The following is a 27,595-nucleotide window of genomic DNA, read 5'->3' as shown; positions in this document are numbered from 1 at the left end:
TGCAGGGATGTGTGGCTGTGCCTCAAGAGGTGCACAGCCTGAAATGTGGGGATGACATCATTCCGACGTGTTGGATGGCTGCTGTCATGGCTGTTGGTAACCTGTGGGCTGTGTCTCATATGTCTTAATGGGCACAGAGGGGAGAGAATTGCTGCTCCGAATCTCTGGCCTCTCCTGCGCTATTTATTTATTTATTTATTTTTCCATGAGACTTGCAGGGAAGTAGCCGAAGCATTCAGCGGAGTAGGTGGCAGCATGTGGAAACATGATCTGTGACTTGCCCGTGGTGCACACATACATGAGGCACGTAACACTTGTGTGAGGGAGGGAGAGGGAGAGCTGCCTGTGCAGGGACCCTGCGAATGCTGTCAGAGGAACAGGCGAACCAGGGAGGAGCGAGCTCGCACAGGCAGCCAGAGTTGTAAACCTGTGTTTTGCTGAAAAACGCTGTCGCTGCTGCTTTTATGAGATGAATAATTAATATCGCAAAGCTTACTGTTCAGAGTGGCAATTTTCGGGTCCTTTTGGACGGGCATCTAGAGCTGTTGGAAACGCAAACATCTCATCTAGCAATTTCTTCGGCAGCGCGTTGTGCCTTTTATTGTTCGAATCTGCCTGGGAGTGGCTTTAAGATCCAGTAACCTGATCTTTTATCACTCTTGGAGGCTTCCTTTTCTGGTGTGCCCTGATGCATTCAACACATGTCGGTATTGTAGGCGAGCGGCAGCCGGAGCGATCGGGGCTGGCTCTCCGTGCCGGCGAGGGAAGGAGAATCACCCTGGGCTGAGTGAGAGGGAGGGAGCCCCGCTGGAGCGGAGCGCTGCCCGCCTCACCAGCGCCCTTCCAGAGCCAGGGGAAACCCGGACGAGATCTCCTCTCGGGGGTAAAGACTGCCTGAGGACGGGAGAGGAGAACGCCTTCGCTTTCGGACTGATGTGAGAGCAGCCGTGCCTGGCAGAGCGATTCCCGGCGGAGCTGCCTGCCTTTCGAGCAGCGATTCTGTCACTGCTCGCTCTGAGAGGCGTCAGCAGATGGACTTTGGCTTCGGCGCCGCGAACACTTGAGTGGCTTTGCATGTTGGAATACAAGCAGTGATCTCTTTTATTCCCCCTTTCCCCCCTGTACGTTCACCTGCTGAAAAAATGAGTGAGGAAGCAAAGGAGAAAAATACTAAACCAGCTCACAGGAAAAAGAAAGGAAAAAAGGTAATTCCCTGTACAGACAGGCTGCTGTGATTGTGTTTTTTGACTCGTTTTGTGTTCGACCTATTTGCTTCTGGGTGTGGAGTGGCTTTGGTTTGACAATTTGTTTTGAATAAGGATGGTGGTAGAATCAGGATGGTTCTGTTTGTGCTAGATGCTGATGGGTGTGTTCTTTGCTGGAATCAGTATTACCATTGCAACTCAGTTGTTTTGCATTATTTTAGTATTCCCGGCTTTAAATATATGTTAGTTACAGAATTTCAATATGATTATAGTTTTCACAGTGTATTCCAAACACAGGATTACAAATAAACAGGTATCTGAACGAAGCCTTTTTCAAAGGAGAGACTGATAATCAACATGTGCTCACGTAAATGAATATTCTGGACATGGCTAAGAAAAACAAGTTTACAATAAGCATTAATCTTATAGAAGCTGTTTTTTCTGTTTTTTGCTGTGTGTCACTTTGATTAATCTTATATATTTTGGGGGCTTGAAAATATTGTGGTCAATTAAATTCTGGAATAAGATTCCAGTTTCAGTGAGACTGATTTCTCTTATGGCGTAAGCCTTTTGCCTGAAACTCTGCTTAAGAGACAAATTTGATGATTACCTTCTATGTTGCATTTTTTTTTTGCTTTCCTGATACCCCTGTAATTTCTACCTCCCACTTGGAAATGGATGATTTTCATGTGTTTATACTCAAAAACCAGATGGCTAAATCTGGGAAGTACACTTCTTCAGCTTTTTCTAACTTGTTTTAAATATTAACTTGGTATCTTAATTTATAATGTGAATTCCCTTGACTGCTGTAGAAAAAGACATCTGAAAGCTTTATCATTGTTGCAGAGAATATATTCAGACTCCCACCCTTTATTTTCTGAGCATGTGTTTGCCTTCCTACCATGTGAAAGTGTATGACAGCCTCATAGTTAATCCATTTCCTTGGTGAAGGATTCAGTAGAGATTGTTGAAAAAGCAAATTAAACCTTATTGGCCCTTCTATTCTCCCAGAATTGCAAAGAGCAGCTTTGGAAGGAGGCATGGAAAGATATAATTGAAATCACTTTTGATGGTAAATTAGGATACCTTCCTGACATATGTTTCTGTCAGGGATGATAGGTTGCCTCAGGACTAGGAGATGCATTTACACTTAAATTCTGGGGTGGTTTTAGAGGTTTGACTGTTAATATTTTACCATGTTATCGAAATTGTTAATATTTTACCATGTGATAGAAATTGCTTTTATGGTGTCCAACAATGTAGTTACAGTTTTATAGCGCACGCCAGTTTCTATGGCTGAAGCTCATACAGATGATCCGTGTGTTCTGGAGGACCAACCCAACTGCCAACAAGACAGAGCAGCCCAGGGGGTTTAGGATTAAGCAAACTTTAGGATCTGACCTGCTATTCCAGCAATGGCTGGTCACAGTTTGCTTGTATTGTCACCTAGAAGAGGTGACGTTTCTGTGGCACAGCTGCCCTGCCCAAATCCCCTCTCTGGTGACTGGAGCGGTGTCTTTGGTCTCTGGGGGGTGGCTGGAGGAAACGAGGGGACAGGTTTACATTAGTGAGCTCCTGTGTGAGCCAAGGACACAGCCCCAGTGCTCCGTGTCCTGTGAGGGGATGGAAGGGCTGCCCTTGGTGCCTCGAGCCCTCGCCGCACGAGCTGCGGCCACGCCAGGGTGTGACTGCAGCCCTTTGCCTTTCAGCATGGGGTGCCTGCAGCTGCTCAAACCTGCAGCAGGCCATGCTCCCCTCCTCAGTCTGGTGTTTGCTTCGTGCAGCTGGAATCCTGGAGGCAGCTGGGATGTGCTGAGTTGGGCTGGAGCACGTCTCTCCTGACTAGTTGCATGTTAAGGCTGCTTCCATGTCAGTGTTAGACACGGGCTTGACCCAGGATGGCCTAGTGGGAAGGGAGCTACTATGTTTAAAACAGGCAGCAATCATTTATCCTTCTTTTCACAGCATGTTTGGGGGAAGGTTTTAAATTAATTGTTTTGATTCAGAAGATGAATCCCTGAATGGCCAGTGATGGTGTACTTGAAGAGCATTGCTGAGCCAACCAAGAGGAGTTAGATAAACAAATGGTGTTTGGCTGTGAACCCATGAACCAGGTGAAAACTTAACTGGGTCTGTGGTTCCAGAGAGTTATGCCACCTGTCCATCCTAAAGAAGGCCTCCTGAAATGGGTATTTCCTGCCTTCCTGTTCTCTTTAGACACTTCCTTTCCTGGCAGCTGTGCTTTCTCCATATTTAGCCTTTCCCTTGCCTTCTGTCTCATTTATCTCCAGAGCTGAGTGGTGGCAAATCTTCCTTCTGCTCTTTGACTGCTGTTCATATCCCATTCCCTCTTCATCCACTCTTGGTTTTCCTGTTCTTGCACAATTTCTGAAATAAATATGCAGCAGGGGCAGCCAGGGAAAGGTCACACCATTTGCTGTAGGGAAAATGCAAGCAGCAGTGTGTGTTCAGGTCTTCCAGAGTTATGTGATGAGGTTGTACCTCAAAAATTAGCCTTCACCTGGCAAACAGGGTCTCACTGGTGAGCATAAAGACATGCAGTAGCTCTGCCTTTAGAACAGATTGGCCCAAGGAATAGATTTTTCAGCAAGTATGCTGAAAATAAAGCGTGGTGGGGAGGATAAAGATAAGAAACCACCCAGGAGGTGTCACTGAGATTTGTTATGAAGGATGGACAATTTAGATGAAAGCAGAACAACGCTTTGTTTTAGCACTGTGGTATTCAGTGGGGATACAGCTTTCAAAGGATGATGAAAGTATCACATCAATATTTATTGCTGAGGCTACACTGGGCAGGATTAGCTCTGATGGAATAGGAAGCCTAATTAGTTCCTCTGCTTCATCCTTCAGGGTTCCTCCCTACCAGCAGCCTGTGCCTCTTGTGCCTGAGCTTCACTTGTCGTGCAATTTCCAGCCACACTTTTTCAGTGTCAGCGTTTTGGAACAGCCAAGTTGAATCCCCAGGTGTTATGGAGGGGCTTTATCCTGGATGTTTGTCATCACTTTCCAGTAAATTTTGGAATCTCATTTATAGGACAGCACTGAACTCAGCTGTCATTAGAGATGTGAGATGTGCTTTGCCTTTTAACAAAAGAGTATTCTTTCCTCTTCCCCTTCAAACTGCAAGAATGAAATTAGCCATAAAAATTCCTTGATCCTCTGAAGCTTTAGAAGATAATCAGAAGTGTAGGAATTAAAAAACAAAATTAGACCAGCTCAAAACTTCTGTAGTATTTTTTTTCCACTTCATTTCATGGTTATATGCTGGGTATCAGTCACTTCTCAGAAGTGGGAAATTTCACATTAAACTCTTGTACCAGGAGCTTTGCTGAAAATGCATATTTTTTTGTTTTGAGGAATCTTTTGTTTCCCCTTCTTCCTTTGCCTCCTCCAGGATCTTTAGTAAACCTGCACAATTACTGTTGCTGATGTCTCTCAGTGTACATATTGCGTAAATCAGTGATGGAAACTCCTAAGAAAAATGTGTAAATAGAGTTTCTTCTTAGAAGTACACAGGAGAGCTCATGCTGACCTCTTAAGGTCATTCTAATCTGTTTATTAATTCACTTGCCTTGCTTAATTGATCACTGTAGCATGATTTCAGCATTGTGCTCCATTGCTTTCTATCAAACTTGAATGCCTTGTGCAGGGAAGAGCCAGCTGTTTATGCAGCAGGTGAAGAATCAGTGCTTGGGGTCAGGCTGCTTGGGGCAGCCAGCATTGTTTTTTGGACTAACAGGCAGTTTAGCTCAATCCACTTTTCTGGAGCCAACGCCCTGGGCTCACTGCACTGGGAACACACTTTGCAGTCTCTGCCAGGGACATTTGCTCTGTCGTGGCTCCAAGGTTTGACTCAGCAGCATTAGTGGCAGTCTCCAGAGGGGACTCTTCCGTTGTGGCACACTGCTGAAAGTCTGGTCAGCGCTGTGTCTTTGCATGAGAAATTTCAAAGGGGCAGAGATTTCAATTTGCGTGGGGACAGGTGCTGAGAGATGAGAGGCTCCTGGGTGTGATGAGCTGTTCCCCACTGCAAGATCAGTAGTGGTCTGGAAGGAGAGCTGTCCATGACTCTGGTGGAGCTGGAGCAGGTCCTCTACAGGCAAAGCTTGTCCTGAAAGAACATCACTGATCTCAGTGGAGCCAGTATCAGGGGGCCTGAGCTCTTGGCATTTCATCGTTACGTGGTCAGATGATTCGTCTCTGTGTGTATGCATCTTCTGGTGCTCATAATTCAGCACCTGTGAGCACCAGCTTTTATCATGATGAGATGAGGGGTCCTGCTCTGTTTCCGAGATTTGTAGTGGTGTTGCACTTATTTCAAAGCTGCCTTTTACCACCAGATTTGCTAATGTGGTTGCTTCAGTTCCCATGCACGTTATTGTTGTTGGGGGAGAGCGTTCGCTGCTGTTTGCTCCCACTGGAGAAGAGCTCATTGCTAATGGTAAAGCAAATGCTCGTGGTAGACTTTTGTGAAGAGCTTTGTAGCTTTTAATTTATTCATAAAATTAAGTTATTATGTGGAGTGTAAATTGATTTCTAAATTTGGGTTTTTCCTGACAAGCTGAGAAATGAAAATCTGCTTAGATTTGTGAAACAAAATGCAATTAGACTCTATAAGGAAACCATATCTATTCTTGTCTTGGTAAATAAAGTTTATACTATGTTGTTAATTTCAAGTTTCTGTGGATGAGAAATGTTTCTTATAGATTTAAATTTAATTATATGGTGATAGTCTTAATCCTTAGTATGTCAATACATCCTATGCTGAAAATTGAATTTGGTGCATGATAAATAGGTTTGGGTTGGCCTTGCTTGCAAATTTCTACTTGTTCAGCTTTAGCATCCATTTTATTGATGTTATAGATTTTTAACTTCACGTTTTCAGCAGATATATTAAAGAGGAAACAAAACACATATATTAAAGAAGAAACAAAGAGACCCTGGAACTTCTAGAAGATACTCCTCATTTGCATATCCGAATAGTAAATGCCCAGGAAGAGTGGAATGGGGTGGTTTTCAATCATTATGACTATTCTTAAACCTAATTGTTTTCTGAAACTTTAGCATTTAAAAAAGTTTTCCCCAGATTCAAACACATTTACATTTTCTTGCCATCTCAGTTTTCTGAACTGACACAGAAAAATTAAAATGTAGTGATTCCTGTCACTCTGACTGAAGTCACTTTGGTACATGTGATATCTTTGTCTTTTATCATACTGGAACAAAAGAAAGCGTATGGAATGGGAAGGTACAAATCTTACTGTTTTGAAAGTACCCATTTCAAATGTCCCTTTTCCCTGGAGAAAATACTCAAATTGACATTATTCAGCTTTGGTAGTATTAGTCAGCAGCTCCTGGCCCCTGGGCATGTATGGTTCAGAAATTGTAGGGAGAGGTTGTTATAGTCTATATGAAATGAAACAGCATGGTGTGTTATGTTACTCATGTTTTTAACATAATTCTCTCTGGGTAAGTGACACAACTTGTAACTTGAGTGACAGTCCTTCCTTCTTGCTGCTCAATTACCACTCCTGCTGAAAAAACAATGGTTTTAACATTCTTTTTTTTTAACAGAGGAATCTTGCAGTTTGCGAGAGAACATGAAACCCGAGTTGGATTACTGGATCGTGTGACACAAGTTCATCCTACAGATTTGAACTTCTCCCAGAAAATTCATGTGTGAACAGTTCTTGTCTTTCTGATGGATAGGTCTAAGAAGTTGAAGCATAACTGTGGAAAACTGCTTCGGTTGATTTATTTTTTTTCTCCTCTTTGCCACAAGAGGGGCAGAATTCGGTGATCTCCCCCTTGTTTCAATGAGCTGCTGCAGGACCGCGTACTTCCTCATGCTGCCTTCTTTCTGAGGGATGTGCTGTCTTCTCCCTTTTTGTTTTTAAATTTCTCTTTCAGCATCTCCTCACTGGGTTTCTGAGCTATTCCTTCCCTTGAATGGCCCTGTCAGTGCATGTCCACCATCAGGAAGGTGATGGCCTGGAGTCCAGCTGTGGGTTGAACCTTCTGTTCTCTCAGCACTTCCCTCATGTTGCACTGCCCCTTTATAGAGGGTTTTGCCTCTCCAGAATGGAGCCTGTGCATTTCACACGCTCTGTCAGGACTGGCAGAGGGTGTGAAACACAGGACTGAGGTCCCATGGGCAGTCCCTTTCCCTGGTGGTGCAGGATAGCAGAGCAGGAGCGCAGTGGGAAGTGTTCCAGCATGACTTGGTTGGTTGCTGGAGGACTTCCAGTGTCTCCTGCTCCATAAGCTGGGCACTTAGTGTCCAGGCCAGGTTGTCTCCTTTGCAGTAAATTGTTTTAAGTACAATTAGGTTACAATTAGATTTGATTACTGAAAGTGGGTTTGGGCTGCAAGAGGCGCGGTGGATCAGCTCCAGCTCCATCCTGCAGTTCTGCAGTCATCAGTGCGACAGGGACCAATATCAAAGTTTTTGCAACAGCCTTTATTAAACCCCTCTGTAAACTTCAACTTAGTTTGGGTCATATGGAGACCTTTCCGTAGAACCTGAGCGGTCTCTGTTCTGTCTCCTTTTTCCAAACCCTATGACTGATGCAGCCTCAGAATTCAGCAGGTCTCAGTGATAGTGCCTAGGTAGGTCTGGTAGGTGTTGAAGTGCTTATCACAGTTATGTAATGGCTGTCACTTGAGCTAAAAATACTTTGATCAATCTGTCAATCACAGATTGAGAAAACTAACTACTTCTGGGCATTCCCCTTTGAATTCCTAACAAGAGCCTGTATATCTGTATAACCCTGACTGAGCATGGGCTTGTTCCTCAGCCTCCTCACCTCATTTCCAGCTTCTTGTGGAGGTGGTGTTGGAACCTGCAGCTTTCCTTCACCTCTGGCTGACCCCAGGTAGAGTAGGGGATGGTGCTGTGCTGAGCTCTAGGGTGTAGAGAGCCAACAGCCTGCTAGGAGGGAGCTGCTTCTGTCCCCTCTTCCTGTTGAAAATAGCAAGGTAGCTTAGCAGGGAAGAGGTAATTGCAGAAGTAGGCAATTAAGGAGTTTAAGCTGAAAAAGTAGATGTTGCTGAGGCTCCCTATTAACTTCACATGCTGAAAACAGGACACCGTGCCTGGCAGTTGGATCTTTCCCTTGTCAGAAAGGTTCACCTTCAGGATTTAAATCCTAATGCTCTACAAAAACATTTTATTAAATTGGTGTTAGGTCCTTATTTCAAGTGATGAAGCTTTTTGGTATCTGATCAAGCCAATAATGTAATGAATTCTCATTGATCACTTTTCTGAAGACCTCAGACTTGAAGTTTGGAGGATGTGTAATAGTAACAAATTTTTACAGAAACAGTAATTGCCACAATGTCTCCCAGTTATTTTGTCGCTTGCTAGTGGAGGTGCAGGTTGTTGCATTCCATTGGCTGCCAGGTGCTGCCTCAGTTAGTTGAAGGTATTTTCTGGATAAATGGCAACAGGCATGAACTTTGCTATCCTTTCTTTCCCATACCAGCACGAGGCAAACTTGGCGTTTTTCCCTTAGCATGGAAGGTGAGGAATTAATTGGCTAGGTAGGGTAAAACTACACATGTATATTTTATTCAGCATTTCTTTGTGACGTAAGATACCCCATGTTTTACTATGCCTAAATTAAATGCGTAGATAAGGATGTTTAAGACACTTAAGGTGTTACCATCAGAGACTTATTTCAGGTTTGTCCTCACAAGAGGTTGTGTATGCTGAGAGTTCTCTGTGGTACATTAGCAATTTCTGAATGTAAACAAGAGTTGATTTGTCTGAATCATTTTTTAAAAGCATCTTGCATTGAGAAAGGGAATAATGTAAAGAAATTTGGTTCTTCATATTCATTATTAAATCTGTTTTCATGGCTTTGTTTAAAACTGCTGCTTGATGGGAATAATGCCTTTTAGGGTAATAATGTCTATATAACCATTTTGTATTACTGAGGTGTCTGTGGTCTTCTTCTAGTTTGATGTAAGTTTATATTTGTGTCAAACAGATCACTGCAAGCTGTGTTCTTCCTGCTTTTGGGTGTGTCATTTGTGAAATAATCTGTAGTGAACAATTTTATAAATTTTGGTCTTAATGAAATTACATGAAACCCAAAAGGTAAAAAGAACATCAACAGTATGGTTTAGTTGAACTGCCTGATATTTGTGTGATGTTTTTAAGTCATTCCTTAGTCATGGTGTTTTTAAGTCATTCCTTAGTCAAGGAGTGGCTGATGCTTTTTTAAGCAAGGTCCCATCAGTAATTTCTGTCAGTCAGTTTCTAAACTAGACAGAATCTTTCTGAAAAGCTGTTGAACATGTTGATAAGGCCCTTTTAATCTGCGTGGTTCTAGTGTGCTGGGAGTTGCTAATTATCTTGGAACTTGTGTCACACGGGTGAAGGGGAGAATCTGGGAAATGAGGGAGGTGGTGGAAGTGGAAGCAGAAGGTCCATCCGTGGTGGCATTTCCTGGGGCAGCAGCAGGGAGAGGACACTCACCCTCCTGTGCTCATTTCCAGCCTTTTCTTTGGCTGGGGTGGTGCCTCCTGAGAGATATGAATATACTGGTCTTGCAGCCTGTGAGAATAAATGGTGTTTGCTAAAGCACTCCAAACCAGGAGCTGCTGTATGGGATGGGGAAGAAATTCATCCTGGTGGAGATGGCTCTCTCCAGGCAAAATCTCAGCCTGGTGTGCAGGATGTGACTGAGCCCTTGGGCAGGGTGCTTGGGATGCACAGGTATTCTCCTCAGATGGGGTTAATGCTGTGCAGATGATGTAGAGGGCTTTTCCCTTTTCCCTGCTCCTCTAAACAGACCTGAAATTTCATTCACTTAATTACTGTTGTGTGTGTTTGCTTGGGAGGCAGTATCACTACTAATTAGTAATTAATATTTGTAGAATGCCAGTGTGGCGTTAACACAGGGGAAAGCCTTAGCTAATGGAGTGATGTCACCTGGAACAGTTTTCCAGCTGAAAATTTGTTATCAAAGATGGTCTGTGTAATTCTGGCAGCTGGTTCCACTCACATTCTATTGACTCTGAAGGATGCATCCCAGAGAGGGGTTTTATTTAATAGTCCTTTTATTTTAGAAAACCAGAATGTGAGGATGTCAGTCCACCCTAAACCACAGTAAGGTTTAGCTATTTCAGTCATTCAGGCACCACAAATTTAAGCCTGTTTGGCACAGAGTGGTTTCTCAATCACTTTCCTCGTTTAAATTCAGTTTTCAAACAAGTTTCATTTAGAGCATTTCTTGCTCTCCATGTGTGCTCATTGCATAAATCTTGTGCAGCTCCTTCAAAAGAAGAAATGAACTAAAGAGTACAAGTGACAATGGAAGCATTTAACCTGTTTGCTTGTATTACTACCAATCCTGCACTGTGTCTCTTGGTAGAGCTCCTTCCGCACCAGTCACATGCAAAGTCCTGGCATTCCTTGCCACTTGGTAAGAAACAATTTTCTGTCATTAGGAACATCAGCTGAAATAGTTTTGGAAGGCAAAAATAGGAAAAGGTATTTTTTAGGCAGGTGAAATGAGTAAATAGCTTTGCTTTTGTAGCCTGAAGAGTCATTCTATCATTCATCATTCAGTCCCAGCTATATATTATTTTAGAATGGATCCCTGGAGCATTAAAAAAAGGTCAGCAATATCCTTTTAAGAAAGAAGTATTGAGAGCATAAGTGTAATGATAGTTTTAAGTAACAGAAAACAGGCAGGTAATATGTATAGCAAGGGATCTGAATCAAAGTACAGCTTGAGTTAGGTGATTCAATCCTGCTTATTTTACATGAGAATAAAAGGGTGGTGCTTACAATATTGTAATCACCTACTAGCAAACTATTTGAGAGAAGAGGTTCCCAAGTAGATATAGCAATCTTGTGTTAAAATATGGTTTATAGGGTTTTCACAGTTTTGCTCTCCAAGCAGATTTCAGCGATTTTTTTTGTATATAGTATGGGACAAATATTCTAAAAATGTGAATATTATGAGGGGTTTTAAAAAGATATAAAATTTTGTTATGGAGCCTCATAACTGATGCACTAAATTTAGCAGCTAAGTATCTCAGTAAATGAAAGTATTTGAAGATCAACTGCTAGCAGTTAAAATAAAACCAGAGGATGTCTGTTCATCCACAGGTATAGATGAAACTGTCAGGAATATTGAAGCATTGTGTTTGCAGTAAGGACTGTAGGTGATTTGTCTGAAAGCTGAACTTTTGAAAGTGAAATAGTGGCCTGAAACATCCTAATTCATGATGCTCTTAAAGAGAAATTGAAGAGAAAATCCAAGGCAAACTTTCAGAGTAAGTCTTAAACAGGAGCATAACTTCTTTTATTGAATTTAGGAGTACAGTTATAGTCAAGAACTTCAACATTTTTTTTTTTTATCCAGCCCTCAGATGTGCCAGTTTGGGCAGCCACAAAAGTGGTGGTGTGCCCAGATTTATGCTGAGCCTGGTGACATTACCACATTACTTGGCAACTTAGTATTGCAAAAAATAAAAATCAAGTGAAATATCTGGAAAAATTATCTTTCAGTAGAGAGATTTGACATTTTCTTTAAGAAGTTCCCAAGCCCCAGGAATAGGAGCCCACAGGTGCTGTGTGAAGACTCTGGAGCAGCCCCAGCTGGGCTTTACATGTAGGATGCAGGTCCGTTCTGCATTGCCCTCTAGCGTTGCCTTTAAAACAGAAACCAAAAGAACCCAAAAACCCCCAAATGCAACAAAACTGAAGGGTTATTTGCGTCCACATCCATATTTTCTCTTGCTGCACCAAACCTCTTATTCTTGATGCGATGTCTGTTATGCAATGAGCTCCACTGCGTGCCTCTGTTCCCTGTTTGCTTGGATGTAAAGTAGGTATCCACAACTACAAACATTCTACTTATCCTTTTCAGGTATCTTTGTTATAGCCATGGCTTGACTTCCTAATGCAGGGATTTCCTGTCTCTCTCCTTGACTTCTCCTTTTCTTTGTAGCACACACACACACACGTATTTAGCTGAGAATGGTGTCCTTCCTACTCCTTGTCATGTCTCAGCCTTTTCATTTATGAAAACCTATAGCTGTGTTAAATGAAAAGATGCCTTTACAATGGAATATTTCACTCTGAGCTGTACAGTCAGCCTTTGATTTTGGTATTCACTCATAATTCTGCTTTTAGGTGTTGGCTGCAGTAAGATCTTGAAAACAAAATTAAGATGTGGCCGCTCATCACTTTGTTTTTCACTTCTCTACACATACATATGTATTTTCAAGGAGGCTCCATTGTGGCAGAACTGACCCTAATGTCAAATGAAATGCAAAGCAGGCAGGGCCAGTTTGGAGGGGCAGCCCTTTGCAATGACCTTGAGAGGCAGAGAGCTCCCATGGGCTGCAGCATCCCACTGTTCCCTATACTGGAAACTCTGAGTGAGAAAAAAGTAGCACAGATTCTGCCTAAATTCTGGAGTGGGTGTTTTTATCGTCAGATTGCAGAGCCTGCTATTTACACCTGATTGTAAACCAGGGCTAAGCGTAGCTCATTTTCTGGAAATTGCGTTTAATGGAAGGAACCTATCTACTTGATACTTGGTAGATTGCTTCCAGAGCAAACCAGCAAACCTCAGTAGCAGTAAGGAAAAGGAGGTTAGCAATCTAGCAAAGTTTGAGTGTGAGGCAGGGAAACTGGCTGCCTTTAACGAGATCTGCTGCTGTGTTTTTTGGCAGGTCGTGCAGCGCAGGAGGAGCGGTGCTTTCCTGACCTGTGAAGCTGCTGGCTGTGCACTGGGGAAAAGGAGGAACAGGCACTGGCCACCTACTACTAGTCCTTGGGTCTTTTGAGGTCTTTGTCACTTATTAAAATGACCAAGAGCAGTTTGGTGGTGGGATGGGGCAGATGGCCAAGAGCCATCTGTTCTTATAGTGCTCCCCTCACTTCTTCTGTTGTGTTTTCTCTTCTTTGGGTCTTGCACATACTTTTAAGTTCTATCATTTGTTTTATAGCGTACTCCGAAATAGAAGGGGAAATCTGCTTGTAGATAGTGTGGCTAAGGAATGGTCAGCATATCTCATATAGTTTTTTCCTCAGTTGCATCTTAGATACCAGTAGATTTCAGATACTGCTGGATGAGCTTGTCAGAGGTTTAAAGTATTTATAAAATGTATAGTAAGATTGCTTACAGCAAGCTTAGGAATAAATTTATGTTTCACATCCCAGGTCTTCTTCTCACCTTTTAAGTTTACTGTGAGCAAACTGAGAAATCAAAATGACAAGGTCACCATTGATCCCCATCTTAGTGGTCCTGAAATAGTGTCCTTTTCTCATTGTGTTCAAGTCTCTGTAGGGCACCCTGAAAAGCCAGCAAATTTCAGCAAACAGCAGGAGTATGTTGAGTTACTAAAGTCAGCATCACTTTTGTAGTCATTTGAGATTTATTTCAGGGTGGTAGGATTTTTTTTTTTTTTTTAGTCTTGACAGGAATACTGATTTTTATTGAGCAAAGTTCACAAAAACAGTAGTTCATGCTCCTTTCTGAAACAGGAACTAAGCAGGAACATGTCATTTTTGTTCATTTTTTCAGAAGTCCTATGTTTGGAAACAAGAAAAAGGATTTATATAGGTGCAAAAAAATACTTTGGGGTGTTTTTACAGTCAGTCTAATGAGGAGTGATGAAAATATGAGGGGGAAAACCCCACAGTACTTGAACTTAGGCATTTTCCTGTTATCCAGAGTAACAGGATAACATATAAGGATATAATCTCTTTAATTGCAAATCCACACAATAAACACACAATAACACTTTGTCTGTGAGATTGTAAAATATAGTTTGAGGGCTTTGTCAAATGCAGTTACTGTTCTGTCTTCTGATGTTTGTTACTTGTGCTTGAAGCTATTCCACAGCTGTGAGGGACAGGACTAGTTCTAAAATAGGAAACAAAATGTTAATCTATGCAGGGCTGGATTGTAGTGCAAAATGTCAAAAAAGACTATTAACTGCTGTTTAAGATTTGGAACTCTAAAGGGAAGACAGTTTAGAGGTCTGATAAAAGAAGGGTATGGAATAATTTTTCTGACGGTTACCTTAATGCGATGAAGGAAAACATCCAGATCTGGGCAAAATCCAGGTCTGTAATACAGGTTGTTGAAAGTGAGCACCCAAATCTTTGTCCCTTGCACCTGCCAGCACTTTTCCTGTCAAAGCTCCAGAATTAGCCCAGGAGTAGTCCTGACTTTATTTCACTCCTGTAGCAAGGATTCATACTGACTAGACTTTTTGTCTCAAGCCAGAATTTTCAGAAGGCAAACGAGGAGCAGAGATGAGAGAGCGCTCCAGTTCCCAAGTGTTGAGCACTCAGCAGCTTCACTGAAGAGTGGGAGTTGCTTGTCTGTTCAGCAGTTTTAAAACCAGGCTACTTGTTTGGCCCGACTTAGCCTGTGAGGTTTTTTTAAATGCATTACAGCACACATCTGTGAATGACTATTAACAATGCCTTTATGCAATTCCTTGCCATTCATAATGAGAGGCATACTGCAGGGTGCATGCTGAGATAAACCCCACAAAACTAGGGACAGGTTTATAATTAGAGAGGGGGGGAAGGGGAGAGAAAGTTATTTGGAACATATTTTCGCTTTGTCTTTATTTCTGAAAATGTGTGATATGTCCATCTGGAGCTAAGCAATATCTGTGCTCAGTCAGTTGGGAAGAGAATGATGGAATGTTCTGACAAATCCTCTCCTCACAGCAGCTTCCATCCCAGGAGTAGCTCTTCCCTTACTTGGCTGTGGCAGTCATACTCTCATGAACTGAATCTAGGACTCTGTTGCAGTTAAGAGCTTGTCATGCACAGGATAGAGGCTGAAATAATCAGTCACAGTGTTGGCTTGATTTTTTCTCTTCAGAAATTCTAGCAATTTTTTTTTTTAGTATTTCACCACTGTTACATGAGGTTTTATAAGTGTTTTACAGTTCATCTCATCACTGGGGTGTGCATTTCAGCAGAAAGGAATAGTGCCTCAGATCTGGATATTTAGTAGACAAAGTGTATTTTAAAAAATCTACCCCAAGTATTGCATATCTGGACTGTTCCCTCTTTATAATCATGGTGCTGAATGTATAAAGAAATGAAACTGTAGAGAAAAAAACCCAGCTGGTTCTGTGGGCTAATGAGGGGCCAAGAATGCAAGTGCCCATTTCATTTTAGGACTGTTCAGAAGTGAGAGGCTTTTTGTGTTATTTTTGTGTGTTTCTTAAGTAAATAACTTCCTGATGCTGCATTAGTGCCAACTGCATATGAGTGTGTGGTTTATCCTGGGGGTGATGAGAGATGTCAGTGTTCAGGAGAGTGCAAGTTGAACCTTTAATGCACTGTGGTCTTTACCCCAATATTTAAATTGATGGCCCCCTGTGCTGAGTTAGTTACAGTTGTCAAAGTATAAAAGTGATGCCATGTCAGAAGGTTTGAGATTTTCCATTGCTTTTGAGGCTGAGGTAGTGGAGCAGGATGGACTCTGCAGGGCAACTTGGGCCTTGTGGAGATCCCTTAAGGGCATCATATAGAGAAATCCTGATTTTTTTTTTCCTGGTCAGAATTCCTGTTTCCCTACAGCCAATGTGCAGAATAGCCATGTGAAGTGGTACCAGGCCCTTGACCCTCGTGTCTGAACTAAATCCATGAGGAGATGAAAACAATTGTTAAAGGATTGAGACTGTCTTGAAATTTTATGTAGTCTGATTAATTTTATCCTTGGAAAATGAACACCCTGGTGGGATTTTAAAATAACCTTTGGTTTTTTTCATTAAGTTAATGCATATTAATTCATGTCAGAATTAATCATATCTTGATTCATATTGTGCACTGCTTGGATTTAGTCAGTAAAGCCAAAATTGAAGTGGTCCAAAAAAGAAATGTCATCTTACTCAATATTGTTATTCATTTCTTCTAAGATCAGGTTTCCATATAATGGTAGTATGATGCAAATAAACACATCATTCTTAGTCCTTTATCAAAGGAAAAATGAGTCTTTATCTCTAACCAGGAACACGTCTAGCATATTACACCATCAGGAATAAAAGAAATCCTGAGCTGTTATTCTGTGACTCAGCAGGATGTATAGGCAATCTGTCCTTGTTTTGCTTTCTTGGGGAGAAAAAAAAAAAAGTCAAAATCAAGCATAACACCCCCCCAAAAAACTCAGGACAAGGATTGGATGAAGTAGGCACCTGGGTTTCAAACTTGGCTTCAGAAGGATATTGTTCATGGAAGTCATGGGATTGTGAGGAAAGTACAGAAGAGCTGAGTCTTTATCTGCATCTGATTGCATTGTTACCTGTATGAAAACATTACCAAATCCAAACCTCAGGCAGCTGCCATACTCCCATGGCAGGAATGTGACTGCCATTCCAGCAGGGAAATGAATACAACATCCACAGTTCACAGGATGAGCTTAAATTATTATTATCTATAATAGCTTTATATTTGTGTCACTGAGGCAAAAATTAAATATGCTTAATATGTACGAAGTGTAACCTAAAGTAAAGCATTTTGTGTTTTCCAGCTTCAGCATTTGTTAGTATTTGAGGCTTTTGCTGTTTTGGGAGGTTTGAGGTTTTGTGGGACCTTCACACTTCACCTAAATTGAACAGAAGCTGTTACAAGTCTGTCCTTGAAAAAAATGAACGTCGAGAAGAATGTTGTCAGTGATTTGGGGCGGGAACAGAAGGGAAGGGCAAAAAAGGAGATTTGGGGCATCTGCCTTCAAAGTGGGTTATCATCTATACCAGACATGTCGTTGTCTCTCTGTCATCTATATTTATTGCAGTGAAAAGTGGATACATGCTGCTTCCAAACCCAAATTTGCCATTTATTTCCTTTGTACTCGTTCTGAATGGGTATAAACTGTGACCAAACCTGCCAGGCACACAAGGGTTGGCACGTCAGAACTGGTGTTTGCTGCCCTGATGATGGGGCTATCAGGAAAAAAGCAGGGGCAAGGTCCTGAGAGGGTACAGCATTTCAAGGCAAGCTGCAATTGTTTGTAAAGTAAAAATATCTGGAAGTTAAAATATGTGTGGAGGGGATAGTCAACAATCACTGTAATTTTGCTTCCATTTCCTTTTTATAGTTGTGTTCTGTGGAAATTAATAGGGGCAGTAAAATTCTTTACAACTATTTTGCTGCAGTATTTATGTACCTTCATATCTGAATTGTCTGTTGAAGTGAAAAGGGAAAATTGAGCCACGAAGAGAGAACAGCCACTCGCTGTGTGCTGAGAAACCCGTGGGGTTTCCCTTGCAGCTCTCTGGTTCTCTAAACCCCCAGAAAATGTGCTTGCTTATAGCCAGGACCTCTTATGACTTGTAAACATGATATGAGGGTGCATAACAGCAGTGAGTTTACTCTCAGCTGGTGGCTCATCCGGGGAGGATTTACATTTTTGACTGATCTCCAGCACTTCCGCTGCCTCCCGGGACAGGGATGTGCATCTGAGGCACTGCAGCTCCAGGCAGAGGTGGTATCCAAAGTGCACAACTCAGTTGCTCTTCCCAGGTGTTATATTTTTAGTATATTCCAATGGCTTGTGGAATTCCTAAGTAGTGCTTAGTGACTTATGGTAGTTTTGGGGAATTATGTGAGTTGTGTACTTGCACGTCCGTGTTTAGAATTGCTGTATATTCATTCTGTCTCTTTAGAGTTCTTCATAACTTTTCTTAAATCTCTACTTAACTAAGCCCCAAGTGGCTTTTAATTTAAAGTGTTTTGTAACCCTAAGAGGAATTTAAGGACAGGAATCCATTTTGGTTGACTATGACAGCTTTGTGTTGATTATTGCTAGAAAATGTATGCATCTCCTCCCTGCTGAACAAATGATTGGCACTTCACTAATTTTAAGTAATTCAAATAATTGCATCAAGCAGATCTATTCAGCAGGGTGATCCATTGCCAGCATAAGCATTAGCACTAATGGCTATCTCAGCAAAATCTTGTGTGGCAGGCAGCACAAAATGGCAGTGCTGGCAGCCTTTTTTGTGATGAATTACGTTGTGAGAAATGAGGTCTGTGTGTTCACGGAGAAGGAAGTACATTCTATTTGAGTTCAAATGTAGGAATCAAGCCCTAGGTGTATAAAAAGTCTCTCTCTAACTGTGGAATTTATAGCTGGACCTCAGAAATCCCTTATGTAAATGTAAGGCCATGGTGCTGGAGGCAAGGTGTGGCCAGAGGGGCTTGGTGTTGGTCTGAGGCCTCAGCATGTGATTTGTAGCATGCAGATGTTCTCATCTCCTGGACCAGCCAGGAGGTCTGATGGTGGGTCCCTGGGGTTTGTTTCCCTCCTCTGGCACGACCCTGAGAGGTTGATCCTGAATGATCTTTTCTGTGCTTTGTAGCAGGGAGTTGTTGTGCAGCTATTCTATGTGTGTCTGTGTCCTCACGTTGGCTAACTTTAGTACAGCTGAAGAACTGTAAATGAAATATAGAGCAGGGTATTTTTTTTTTTTAGGAATTTGAAGTATATTAGGGGAATGTACAGATGGAAACATGGTTGCTTTGACATGGTGGTATCAGCAAAGCAATCCGTGTGAGCTGCCGGAAAGATGCAAGCTGGAGGGTGTGATTGAAGCCTGACCTTCCAGAGTGAGCTTAAAGGAGTGTGCTCACCACAGAGCATAAACACAGCAGTTACCATTCTCATCTGCTCCACTTGCTCTCTATTGAAAGCTTACCATAAAGCTTGAAAATAACAATTTTTTAAAAAAAAGTGTATTCATCGTAATTTATCTGTTTGTTTATTTTGGCTACTAGCTGTTGATTACTTATGTACATTTCAAGCAGAAGAACTTTGGGGAAATACTATTTCAGGATAACACCTAAATATAGACAAGTGTTTTTGCTAGAATTGGTAGCTACCAAAATAAAGTATCTCATTGCACACAAATACAACATATCTGTGATGTGTGATGGGATGCAAGATTGATCATGTTCAGTGTGTGTATATATATAATATATATATCTTGTTTATTAAGATATCTCTGTAATGAAAAGGCTTTGTGTGAGGAACCCATGTTAAACAACTCTTAGCTTTCTCTCTCCCTTTGCTCTGTGAATACATTTTTTAAAAACGACATTTCCTTTAGGTTTTGATTATTATTTTTCAGCTGTTTGATTGAAGTTTTTTGCTCAATTACCAATTATGTTACAGAAATGGAGGAAAACATTCTCAGATATAAATGCCTGAGCTACCAGGCACAGACAGTTTGGCTGTCCTGGTTACTATGGTGAGAGCTGGGGAGGATGCCTGTAGCACACCAGCCTCTGTGTTGTTCGGGCAGGCTCAGGCTGTTTTTAATTTCCTGGGATTGCTTACGAGCTGTAATATTAATCTATTTGTATCCTCTTTCAGCACTTCCTTTGCTTTGCAGTGTAAACCCCTTAATATAGATTGGCTGGAGGAGAGCAGCTTTGCCCTCCTTGCTGCCTGTCCGAGTGCCCCGTGCGGCTGGGAGCAGGGGAGGATGAGCTCATGTGCTGCAGGCAGGAAGCAGAGCTCATCCGTCTGCCTCCAGAGGTGCCAGTGCAGGGCGTGACTGGGCTGCCATAAATCTGCTGAGGAACGTTCGCTTCTCTGGGAGAGATGACCACAGAAACATGCAAAGGACAAAAAAAAAAGCAAAAAAAGGCAAAAAAAAAAAAAACCTGAGCGCATATTCATCAATGTTTGGTGGCCTGTTGGTATGAGCACATGATAATTCCTTCCACATTACGTGATAGGGGTTCTCCATTCTATTTTGGGTTCCCCAAGTCAAATGTCATCTCCCCCCTCCATCCTTCCCCCCACCATGCTGAAAAGTTTTTCTCAAAACAGAATAATCCTCACAACAGATCTCAAAGGGAGCCCACCTCAAGACTGTGTTGAAATTCTGTTCTTAATCCACATTCTGCTGATTCAGGACAGAGGTTTGAAGCTTGTGACTGGGAGATGTGGGGGTTCACATCCCTTCATGGAGAGGAAAATGAGTACTTGTCTTTGTCAAATCTGCACAAGTAGGATGTGGAGCTGTAAGGCCAAAGGCTGACAAGGCAAGAAGAGCATGTCAGTATAGCATGATGATTATTTTTCCAGCTGAATTACTTGTCAAATTTGAAATGCACCTGTGATCAGGCTGAAACAGCCTTTTCAAATACAGTTGCTGTATATTGGATAAATGTTTGCATAAATTATTTCTGATGCCATGGTATATATGTTATTGCCTCTGTGGAAATAAGTATATTTAGTATTGCTGAATTAATGTTATTGAAATCTGATCTTCTGAATGCTTCCATGGCACTATTTTCTTCATTATATTTTTTAGCAAATTCACCAAAGGAGCTTTTTATTTTAGTTTCCAAATGCAGTAATGATAGCAAAAGCAGCTAACACCAAAGTGAAGAAGAAGTGACTTGGTTATTTGTTGAATAAAAGCTTAAAAATCAGATTTGAATAAGTTAGCTTGCCATCTTGAGTCTCCTAGCACAAATCTGTGTTTGCAAGATTGGACTGTCAGATAGAGGTGATAGGGCACAGAAATGGAAATATGGCAGATTTCCTAGGAGAGCAGAGGAAGGAAAAATGGCAACAGAACAGAACACAGGAAATCTAAAGTAGCGGGGCATAGACAGAGTTTGAGAATCAGGGGAATACAGGAGTGACAAGAGGGCTCTGATCAGCAAGAGGAAGCTTAGAGATGATGTGGCAGCAATAAAAACTGTCCAGTTTGCAATTAAAACAGAGAGACAAAGCAGTGGGCAACACAAACCAAGATTTATAAATGATTAACAAATTTTCTTCATGTGAAATACAGGGTGCTGCTTGCTACTTTACTGAGTGGCACACATGCACAGGATTTACTGGTTGGACACCAGAGCCTTGTAAAGGGGCCATTGATGAATGTCCCTGTACTGCTGCAGCAGAGGGCAGGTTTCCATATGTTTGACTTAACCTGCATTGCCTGGCTGAGATAATACAGTAACAAATAGCCAAACTAAAATCAGGGGTTTTTTCTGAAATTCCAGGGCTCCACAGTTTGGAGCACCTTGCTTTGTCTGTGTCCTCAAAGCCTCGGGTAGTTTGGAGTCACAAATAGGGCTGGGAAGAAACCCAAGAAGGATCAATTTGTAGTCTTGTGCTGTAACTTCTGAAACACTTTCATACACAGTATAACCAACCAGCAGTGATGCTTTGTGATTGGCAGCTTGAGAGGCAGCACACAATATTGTGGGTGATGTATTTCAGAGCTTGTAGTGAAGCTGTTTGCTGTACTGGAGGTCTTGGTCCAATGTTTTTAATGCAGTTTACTGACCTGAAGGTAAGCTGGTGAAATGTAAAACATTTTTCTAAAGTGGTTAGTCTTTAATAGGGTTGCACTACTTACTCACTCTGTAAGCAGTTGATTGTGTACTTGTACTCCAGCAAGAATACAATTTTAGCAGGAGCAAGCCCCTTCTAATATCGATGTCACAGTTTTGGTCCAGTGAAGTCTACAATAAACAGGCTGAGCTGGGCAAGTGTAACAGAGTGGAAAGAAAGCTGGTCGGGGGGATTTCTGGCTGTTATCTAACTGCAGCAACACAGACTGGGGCCTGCCAGGAGGACACTTCAAGCACTGATGTGTTTCATAGCATGAGCTATCAAAAACTGACGCCATCTCAGGATTAGCAGCCAAAAAAAGCTGCTGCTTTTGCTCAGGCTATATTTAGTTACTTAGCTATATCCCTGCCATGGCAGGTTGAATTCATATTACCTGGTTTTGCCTTTGTTGGCTTCTCTTGTGGGTTCCACCATTTGTACCAGTAGCACTGGTGGGATTAAGCCTGGATGTTAGTTATCTCCCCTCACTGGCATCTCAAAAACCAATCTGGAAATGCTACAGGATGATCTTTGCAGAGGGGAAGAAAAATGAAAAATGTGAAACTCATCAGTTTCTTCAGCACACTCCTTCCCTTTGCATTTTCTCTTTCACTTTTAGTGGAATTTTTAAGGGGAAAAAATAAGCTATTTAAACCAACTTCAGGATAATCTGTGCTTACCTCCTCAGATGCATGAGACAATGAGCACATTTTCCTCAGGCCCAGGATTTCCATTTTGCTACTGTAAAATGGCAGTGGTGGAAAAACTGATTACTGAGGTAGTTACTCTTAGAACTCCTTTATTCATGAGTTCGAATTTATGCAAATAGGGACTTAGGACTGGAAGCTTCTGCATGAAATCACTGATGACAAGTCATCATTGCTTGTTTTGTCCTTTTAAGAGTCTGCATCATGTATCTGTCATTGAGTTTTATACTGGGAGTATGGGAGAAGGATAGCTGGTGGTAAACACGTTTATCTGATGTGCTGAATCAATGGCATCCACTTTAACTCGCACAGATGTGCTAATAAGCATGGGTTGCTGTAGATTTTGCAGATTTTATGTATGGTTTTGAAGCTTTTTATGTGGCTAATACATATGTATTTTCTTATTTAAAAGAATTGGGTATATTAACACTGGAAACACTTTGGAAATGTGGTGATGTGTAAGTGTGGAAATATGGGAGAGGATGGGAAGTAATTTTGTTCTCTCTGATTGATAATTTGTCATGTGCAAAGGCTTCAAAGAAGACCCTGCTCACTGGAAGGACAATCTGCTGCTCTCTTGATATGAAGAGCACTTAGTGTGAAAATTTTCACACTATGTTGTTCTGTATGCCATGAACTCGATACAGGGAGAAACACTTGATTAATACTTGGCAGTGTTTATGTATTCAGTAACAATTTGCCCATCCTCTTACTCCTCTGCCTCACTTTCTCCATTCATTGCTCTCCAGTATTGCGCACAATTTCAACAAAGTCTTAATGTAACACCTGTCTTCCTTCAATGCAAAGGTACTGTTTTTCAGTACAGCTCCTAGAAGAGGTTTGAGGACTTAAATAGCAGCTTGGCCTCTTTTCCCATTGCCATGTCTGAGAGGGTGCCACTCAATCCGAGAGGCAGGCATTTGGGGTGCAGGAAGCTCATCTTAGCCTCCCTCTTTAGGGAAAGTGTCTGCTCTCTCCAGCCACATGTGGCTTGAGAGCAGTCCCCAAGTGGCTGATGAGCCCAAAAGCACATGGTGCTGTAGGCATGAGGCTGCTGAGAATCAGGAATTACCAAGTCTGAGCTGCAGACCTCGCTGGGGCTCTCTGAGGTGCTGGTGTGAGGTGGGGAGGGCTGGCAGGGCTCTGCTGTCAGCAGGAATTGCCTCCTGCTCTCATGCTGGATAGCTTTGGGAGGGCCCAGCTGTTTGCAGCCACTTATTCCATAAGCTGAGCTGGGCAGTGCAGGCAGAATTTCAGGAATGTTCAGTGTTAGAGATCCACTTCCCCCAGCTCAATCCCAGTGTGTCCCTGTGTGGGCTCGCTGGGTCTGGGGCTCCAGAATGGGAAGATGATGGCAGATCCTGTGGTGTTTGTTCGGTTACATGGTTCTCTGCTGATGTTTCTGACATGGGTTTGTAAAAGATCAATTTAACTCACAAATGTCCTCCCTCTGTTGGTTCCACTAGGATTTGGGAATGGGTTTCTCCATCTGTGCTGTGCGGTGAGGGGAGATGAGGGATTTGCACCACATAGGAGAAGGGCTGTGTTTCTGCCTGAGATAGAAATAAAAGCATTTTTGCCTCCACTTTCAGTATGAGGGGATGACAGGCAGAGAGGGAATGCAGATTTCCAGCTAACACTGGCAGATGTTCCTAATAGAGAAGAGCAATATTTCCATTTTGTGTTCCAGTTAATTTTCAATCATGTCCAGGCAAAATGAAGGAAGCTCAGAGAGGGTACAACAGTGAAAAAGCAATTGATGACAATCTAGTAAATTGAAAAATCCAATTCAGTTTTTGTCACCAGTAAAAGCTGAAACTGTTTAATTTGAAAAAAGAAACAAAACATAGCTCTGACTTATCACTCCAATTACTTTTGCATTATTTCAGTTGATTTTAAAGCTGAGTGAAAAGGGAGGAGGCGTGGGGCACTGTCTCTGTTTACTGCACAGAAACTCTTAGTTCTCTTAATGTGTTTAAATAAGCAATTACACTGTAGGGAAGGAATATGATGCCTTAATGCAAGATGTCCTGGAGCTCCTTCAGTCTTTTCCTTTGCCTCTTGTGAGGAGATGAATTGCTGTTTTCTTTGCAGGAGGCATTCAGCCAGCCAAAACCTGCTAATTATTTGTTGTTTTGGTTATCTTCTGCATACATGCCACTCACTGGACAGTCATCATGAAATATTGAATGTCAATGCAGGATGATTGTAGGATGCTTTTGGAAGGAAAGGATGGTGTGCTTATAGTGAGAAAACAGTCCAGAAAGGAAAGTCAGTCTGAAAAATAACAGCTTTCAGTTTCAGTTGCTGTTTTGAGATGCTGAAGAGCATGAGCTGAGAAATTCCTATATAGTAAAGTTCAATTGAAAGTTGTTTTTTAATAATAGTAAAGAATTCACAGTTACCCTCAGAGGCCTTTTATGCTGCATTCTGCATGAGGTAAGGACCTGGTCCTTGCCTTCAACCTTTTTACCATCTAAATGATAAGGAACTGGGGAGAAAATAATGTGTTAAAGGAGAACATAACCACAATGGTTCCAAACAATAAATTTTATTGTTTAAATATTTGTCTTTGGCACAGGAGGCACAAATTTGGAAGGCCTGTTAGGGTGGAGGCAGTAATAATAGTAACAGAAAGAAAACCTGTGTGTGTGTGGAGCTCCCAGGGGTCAGGAGGAGCAAATGGCCAGCCAGCTGCTGGAGGGGCTTGGGGTTCAGCATAAACTGAGCATGGTAGTTTCACTGGGGCTGTCCTGGTGTTCTGAAAGGCTGAGAGCACTTCTGTTTCCTCCAAAGGGCTCAGGGTCTTTGAAGGGAATCTGGAGGATGAAGAGGCTCACTAGATATTTTTATGTTTCTCCTGCTCTGTTATGCAGTTTCTAGGCAAATGTGTGCTCCTGCTTACCCAGCAGACCTTGACCTGATGCCCAGAGCCCCTGGGGAAGCTCTAACCTCTCTGTCAGCAGTGAGGATGGAAATAAATGGGAGACAGAAACTTTGCCCATATTGTCATTGCTGTAGCTTTTCATATGAAGTCTTGCATTGCCCCTAGTTGAATTGCATTCTGGCTGTAAGCTGAAAAGCAAGCTGTTTCACAAGCTGTGATCACTGAACCAGTGGCTATTAGGAGAATGGAAGTAAGTTCTTAAAGCAGTGACACTTTCTTCTTTCCTGTAAATAATTGGGGCTGACTGCTGCAGTGGTGTCCTGGTGTTTGTGTTTCTATGCAAGCCTTTTGCCAGGTCTCTCTAGAAGCAGCACAGCCTGGGTTTGACACGGACAGCCATGCTTTCTGAACATGCTGTGGAGCCCCCCAAATAGTCTTTGCAACTTTCCAAAGAACAGCGTGACCTTGGGGAATCTGTGTGGCTTAATGATCTTTCCCAACCTTCACTATCTTCCTGTTCTTCTACTCTGAAATAACTCATTTTTTGGGATTCTGTGTGTGTGTGTGTGTCTGCACAGAGTGGGGTAGGCAGCTCTGTTCAGTCTGACCTGGATGCTGAAGTTGTAGTCTGGAACTTCTGCAGCTGTGTTGGTGAAGTGCTACGCCTGGAAACTTTGTGTGACTTTGAACTGCAACTTTCCGTTCCACCACAGCTTCTATCACTGCCTTCAAACCATGCTTTTGGCAAAATTCTTTCTCAAAGCTGCCTGGTAGGTGAAGGTGATGTGCCCTTTCTTCAGGTGGAGATCACTTGATTTGTGCAGAACTCTTAACTGACTCACTCAAATAAAATGTATTTGCCAGTGGCACTGCACTGTCACGTGTAATGTGTCACCTTTTACTAATGGTGCCAATAATATGAATCTCACCTGCACAATATTTGTTTTGCTGAACTTGAATTGCTTGCTGCTCTTGTATGAAAAAAAAATTCTTCTATGAAAAAGAATGTATAACAGTCTGAATAACTTGGGGAAATAAACTAGATAGCCTATCTGAGAACTGAGAGATGGAAATATGTTAACCTGCACAGAACCAATAGCAGCAAACTGATACAAAAAGAATCCACAGTGCTTTTCTCACCTGTGGGAATGTACATCATACTTGAAAATAGGAGACCTAGATAAGTTGTTTTTCACAGTGGGTTGCAAACTAGTTTATTTTTAAAGGACTTTTCTGGCAAAATTATGGTAAAGGTGCTCCAAGTGACAGAAATTAAAATCCTAGTAAATTGCAGAGCTTTTCCGGAATTGCATTTTTCCTTGCTGTGTGTTCTGCTTTTATTAATACTAAAGGTCAGTTCTTTGAAAAACTCTTTAGCAGTCTTGCTTATGTGTTTTTTCCCAAGTCTTCCCAAAGCAACTTCCAGTGTCCTCATGTAATACTCTTATTAGTCTATTTCATCAATGTTGCATATCACCCTCCTGGGTTTCTACAGCATCAACATAAATCCTTGCTTTCCTGTAGCTCATGAATCCAGGTAACCATGGCAAAATGCAGTCAATAAATGAGTGGCCCTGCTCTGGGTGTGCTGCACAATTGCCTTTGTGCATTTGACAATAGCACAAAAGCACAAGTGCTTTATTACTTCATAACATCTCAGCAGGACTGTTGATGTGAATAAATGTTCAGAGCTGAATTCACCTTTTGGGGAACATCTAGCAGGAGGCTTCTTGTACAGTCAGGTACAGAGATGTCCAGGTGTGATTTTGCAGGATTCTTAGATTGCTGTCCAGCTGAATTCAGCCCTCTCTTTGTGTCTGACTCCTTTGTGTTTGAAATTTCTGAGATGGGTACAGCAACTGCCTGGGCTCCAGCTGGTTTCAGATATTAGGGATAATACCTGGCAAACATCTCAGGCTGTTCCAGGGTGTGAAAAGCATGCTTAACTTACCTGAAATTCATAAATTCATAGCACACAGAGCTAGGAAAAAAACGTGGTGATTAAACTCTTCCACAGCATGAGGCAGAGAATTGCACTCTGATTTCTTTAGTCATCTCCATAATTTGTAGTTCAACAGAAGCATGTTTCTTCTAGAAAGGTGGCTGATTTTGATTTTTAAATTCTGAAAGTCTGTCTTATATTTTTTTAATTAGTCTCTTCTACCAAGTAATGCCCTTAAGTGTCCATTGGGGGTGGGGTTTTTTGTGTTCTGGCATTACTGTAGTGTTCATTATGATGTGCTTATGTTTGGTGTTTAATGAGGTTGACTTGGTATTTATTGAAATAATTGTGGGATGTATAACACTTGTGAGTGCCAGTTCCATGAGGTGAAATTTGGTACTTATGGATAAAGTGCCAAGAGTTGACTGGATGCCAAATAAGGTACACAGAAAACAATGTCTGTGTTGTGATGAAAGGGT

At 41.9% G+C, this 27,595-nt stretch overlaps 1 protein-coding gene across 1 annotated transcript in view; it reads left to right on the top strand.

Annotated features, from left to right (window-relative positions):
• Positions 1-985: 985 nt before the first annotated feature.
• Positions 986-27,595, top strand: part of ANK3 (ankyrin 3) — a 282,760-nt gene continuing 256,150 nt past the window's right edge. Inside the window, exon 1 of the mRNA XM_054276898.1 lies at positions 986-1,205. Coding sequence (XP_054132873.1) covers positions 1,143-1,205 — 63 coding nt within the window. The 5' untranslated portion in view covers positions 986-1,142. The remainder of the gene's footprint in view (positions 1,206-27,595) is intronic.

Source organism: Melozone crissalis, unplaced genomic scaffold, assembly GCF_028551555.1.
Source record: "Melozone crissalis strain CALT ecotype California unplaced genomic scaffold, PUWL_Pcris_2 ptg000019l_1, whole genome shotgun sequence".
Lineage (NCBI taxonomy): Eukaryota > Metazoa > Chordata > Aves > Passeriformes > Passerellidae > Melozone > Melozone crissalis.
This window is presented reverse-complemented; position numbering and strand designations above follow the sequence as displayed.